The sequence below is a fragment of the Montipora foliosa genome, chromosome 2 (assembly GCF_036669935.1).
Source record: "Montipora foliosa isolate CH-2021 chromosome 2, ASM3666993v2, whole genome shotgun sequence".
NCBI classification, from domain to species: domain Eukaryota; kingdom Metazoa; phylum Cnidaria; class Anthozoa; order Scleractinia; family Acroporidae; genus Montipora; species Montipora foliosa.
In genome coordinates, this window is record NC_090870.1 from 34,944,423 (window position 1) to 34,949,422 (window position 5,000).

At 41.8% G+C, this 5,000-nt stretch overlaps 1 protein-coding gene across 7 annotated transcripts in view; it reads right to left on the bottom strand.

The window, feature by feature from the left end:
- LOC137992935 (monocarboxylate transporter 13-like) overlaps positions 1–5,000 on the bottom strand; it is a 27,402-nt gene that overhangs the window by 8,758 nt on the left and 13,644 nt on the right. For 5 of the 7 annotated variants that reach the window (XR_011121779.1, XM_068838521.1, XM_068838522.1 and 2 more), the window contains 3 exons: positions 4,203–4,445; positions 3,091–3,677; positions 2,455–2,818 (listed from right to left, as the gene is read on the bottom strand). Coding sequence is in view for 5 of the 7 variants with exons in the window: in XM_068838521.1 (XP_068694622.1) it covers positions 2,455–2,818; positions 3,091–3,677; positions 4,203–4,437 (1,186 nt within the window). In the remaining 2 variants the exon portion in view is untranslated. Of the gene's footprint in view, positions 1,330–2,454; positions 2,819–3,090; positions 3,678–4,202; positions 4,446–5,000 lie in introns of all 7 variants that reach the window. The other 2 variants (XR_011121778.1, XM_068838523.1) reach the window with 2 other exon arrangements.

Sequence of the window (5,000 nt, forward strand, 5' to 3'; positions counted from 1 at the left end):
CTTCAAAAGGCCCAAAGAGATAGGGGCAAGCGCTCTCTTCCAACGAAGAAAGAGATAAGCACCCGCGAGCTTTGTTTACACACGACTGACCAATCATGCGCGCAGGATTCGGGAAATTTGCATCACTTTATTTGCTGTGAGACAATTTGGTCACGCACGCGGTAATACGCGCAACAAAGGGTTGCAACTTGCAATGTAACAATGTTGCGAGACAAGTTGAAGGAAAATGTTGCCCGTATTACCGGACCTTAACCTCCATTGTGAACGTAATATTGGCATGCCGATTGTTAAGGTCAGTGTAAGGTAACGTAGAAATCTTTCAGCACTGGCTTTACAGTCAAACAAGGTGAAAGTGTCATCTACATATCTGAACCAAATGGGTGGACAGTCCTTCCCATTTCTCCTCAATGTGGCACATGAAAATATTGGCTAAAACAGGTCCTAATGAAGACCCCATAGCAACACAATCAATTTGGTTATAGTAATCCCCATTGAACATGAAGTGGCTTTTCTTTGTGGCAAATTCAAGAAGAGTTTTAAGGACTGTAGGTGGAAGTTTTGAAGGATCAGGAAGGGCGTATAATTTAGTAAGACAAATTAAATAAAAGAAACCTTACTAACTCGTGACCTGAGACCAACGTTCAACAAAAACGTTGGCAGTAAGAAACTGTGGCTTTATTAACCAATTAAACAAACCTTCACTGCTTATATTACTAAGAGCATTGTTCTTAATCTAGTTATTAGTCTCTCTCAAGTTTTACACACATATATATTTTAAAATTTGTTCAACCGTCACTTCTGAAGATGTATGTGTAACGATATGATGATTGCGTGACATTGAAGAACGTTCTAGATTGCTGACTGGTGGTGGAATGTTCAGGAATCAGTAGTTATTTATAAGTTTTAAGATTTGTGATATTTACAGAACATTAATCACTTAGAATGTCCTAGAGAATAGCGTAGCGTAACCTATATAAGAGAGTTGTGTGTGTTGTTGTTTTGTTGCCTTTGTTAAGTGAGTGAGCTAGCCATCCGCCACTATTTCGTGACGTGAGTTAAAGCAGTAAGCCGAGTTAGCATTTATTGTCTTCTTTGCTGAATGACATTGATCCGCTGTCCTGCTGAGTATCTACTTGAAAGTAACAAGAACGTTACTGTATGTTGTATCATACCAAACGTCGTTAAAATGCGTTGATATGTTTATCACCGCAATTTGTTTGCGATCGCCTCATGTTCTTACCCCATCGTGACGTCATCTGTGATCTATTACTGAAAAGACGCACAGCAACATAGAATCTACTTGTTAAATGGACAGATAAGCAATGGCACCTGGAAGTAAAAATTATCCCTTACTCGCACTTATGTTTTCGCTTTTGTTTTGAGGTGCAGGGATGGTGCAGTGGTGAGAGCCTCACTCGCCTCGCATCAATGTGGCCCGGGTACGATTCCCAGCATCGGAGTCGCTTATTTCCCTTTCGTAAACAAGCGATGCCATTTTTGACGGTCGACGCCATTCTTAGTAACCAAGCCATTTTCTTCGGTTCGCTTTCAATAAATTGTTAGGGTTAGCTTCATTTAAACACCTTAAAATGTGAAGCCGTTGTTTCAGTAGTGTAGAGGTTAATTGCATTTGCTATTAAACCTTTGAACCGAGTTCGTCATCGTTCGCTCAACTTTTTCTAATTTTTTTCTCAGTTTTTTTAATTCTAAGTGACATATGCTGCTAATCTAGTCCTAGATTAAGTATTTTTTTTCCTCATTTGCAAAGGACAAACTCAACAGTCTCGTGCAAATGGCATCGCTTGTTTACGAAAGGGAAAACTGCCTCGGCGTCATATGATTTGTTGTGCTGTATACTCTGTCACCGAGAGGTTTTTCTCCGGGTACTCCGGTTTTCTCCTCTCCTCAAAAACTGATAATTTGTTGATTTCGGTTTACAGTGTCCCCAATTAGTGCTCCAGTGTTAGAAGACTAGACACTTTAGGTTCATCACTTTTACGAAACCTTCTCCTTAGAAGGGTTATATCTACTACACTGTATCACGTAGCAGCAATGTTATGGTACCATATGAGACACCATTATTGCTTAACAAAATGCGCCTATATTTCGTTTTTATTTGCTTACATCTCAAAAATGAACTCGGTGTTACGTATTTTGTATTGTAGAATAGTAATTAGCAATCCAAGATAAAACTATCGGCAAAGTCTTAAAAAAATCCGGGAAGCCGATTCAGAGCTACCATAAATTTTCGAAAATGGTTTAAGCATGAGACGCAGGCAGACTAAAGCGCTAAGTCTAGGGTTTTGCCTGGGTTTCGAGTTGCATGTCCGATGGCAGACACGTTATAGTGCTTTAAGAGAAGGGCATGGAAATTTTGACAAAACAACGATTAGTCAAGATCAAAACCCCTCATTCTGATGAAAACTCTCTGAGAAAGTGAAGGTACAAGCTTACCTCCTAGAGGTGGACCGCACAGAGATCCCGCACCAATCAGAAGCTGAAAAAATCCAAAGCCTTGAGCTTTTTGTTCCATTGTAAGTGTTTGAAGGCATGATAGTACATTGCCAATTGCCATCAAGCCATCGGCCAAACCGTAACTTATTGCAAAACAAAGTACTGCAATCCAGTTAGTTGCTAAGGGCAACAGAAACGTCGACACCGCACTGACTGTTGAGGACATAAGGTAAACTTTGTGGGACCCGATGACCTCACACAGTTTAGCACCAGGTACTCTGGCAAAAAGAGAAGCCAGGCCGACAGAAGAATAAAGCCAAACCGCTAAGTCTTTGGCGATACCGAGCTCCTCGCAGTATTGAATCTAAGAGAGAACAGACTACAAGATTAGCAATCAGATCAGTGACGCTTTTTTCTGGATGGAAACGTCTTCTAGAATGCCCCAAAGTACCAACACCTCTCACGATCATTACTGAAACGATCGGAAACCACGGTTAGTGGGTCTCTGAAAATACCAATGGCTTAAAAGCTCTCATGAGAAAACTCTCTCAGTGTTAGCTCAGTAACTCGCAAAATCCAGAAGTAGCACAACTGGGACAATATTATAAAAGGTAAAGCAGATTTGTTAAAACTTACAAGATGAAGCGTGGATGATATATGTCCAATATAAATGAAAGATGTCACGACTGAAACGGTGGCAAAGGTGCTATTTCTCCACATAGAGAAATCAAGCAGCCCCTTTTTTCGTGCGTTCCGTAACTTTTCATCCTTTCCGAATGGATCTTCTGTTTCCTCCCTCCCTACCCGGGGGTCAAAAGACCAACCAAGCAAGAACACTATTAATGATATAAGAGCCAGTCCTCTAAAAGCTCCTCTCCAGCCAAAGGCTGTTAAAAGGGCCTGGCATATGGGGCTTATTATCACAAATCCAGCTCCAGAGCTCATTGCCATAAGTCCGGTGGCCATGGCTCGGTGTCTCAAGAAATACCGGGGAACAATCTCGAAGAGGGCAATGTAAACAAAACTTGACCCACAGCCAAAGATGCCCCCATACGTCAAAAACATGAGAAAAACACTGGGAACATAAGATGTAAGAAGAAGACCAGCAGTTGCCAAAAGAGAACCGCAGATCACTACAGCGCGGGCACCAAACTGATCGGTTAGTCGTCCAGACAAAGGACCAAAGAGACCTGGGGCTGCAAAAGCCAGCGAGCCCACCCATGCTGAAAGAAAAAAAAGCGAAACATTTCAATGTGGTTGAAGAGTTTGGCTCGTTCTAAACAATAAAACTGGGTTCTAAAGTCATTTTCAATTTGGCCAATCGTGGTACGAAAAGGCAGCCGTTTATTGTCAAAAACAGTGTCGAGGAGGCCATAGCAGAAAAAAGAAGCACTTGTCAACTGGAAGCAAATAACTTTAAAATTCTGGCGGTAACATAATTGCTGATGAAAGAGCTTCAACAGTAAGATTTTATGTTTGCCTCTACGTGTTGCGTGGCCAACATTTGAAGAAACGTAGACTTGGAGTGCGTTCTTTTGGGATTATCCGAAAAAGGATCATTGGTCCAAGCATCAAAGGAACCGATGAATCCACTCTGCCAGGGGACTCTTCGGTTCTTTTGATAAACCATGATCCAAGTGGCTTGATCAATAATCCTTTTTTGGATCATCCCAAAGAAACGCATCCTTTAAGTCCTTCTATTTACTTGCATATGTTCATCCCACCCGCGACACAAGCTATATACTCACCAGTTGTGGATTTGCCTCGGTGAAAAACGTCAAGAAGAACCGGAAATATTATACCAAAGCAATAGCCACATCCCAACACGATAATAAGGCAAATAACACCAGAGAAACACACTATCCAAGAGCAACAGCTGTCTTGTTGGTGCAATTTCTTCTGTCCTAATTTTGATTTCTCTGTCTCATTCGCAGCTTCTTCGTAAACGCGATCGCCCTTCTTCGTTGCTAAGACTATCATCATTTTCTAACCTGTCAGAGAGAAAATTCAAGACCTGGCTTTCCTTTCTCCTAATTAAAGCAATTATAACATTCTTTTCTTCGCCAGTCATCTGAATGCTCTAGTTAATTAAACAACCGCTTTGAAAGTAAAGCTCGCGAGCTGCTCTCGTTCTTAACTATTTACCCACCGGTGGCACTATTAAAGGTACCCTTGGTGCCAGAGATTCTATTTTTCTTTCGCGAGGAGCGAGCGGTTAAGACGGAGAGACGAAAAATAAGAACCTCTGGGGTGCATCCCATTTAGCCAAAAAATCCGGAAATTTCGGTTTGAGGTCAGATGGAAAGGTAATTTTCCGGACATGCTTTTTGGAATTTGTGGACAAGCTCCAGAGGTAGTCCTCTTTTTCCGTTCAGAATGGAATTCGGGAAATGCCCCTACCTTGCCCCTACCATTTGTGAGAATAGTTCCGTTTCCAGGCCCTTTCTCACAAGATCGAGTAAATATACGGGATGGAATGCAGAGTAGTAAAATGGTAAGTACGCCATGCTGATGAGGCCCACAAGGCCGAAACAGCTGTCCATGGC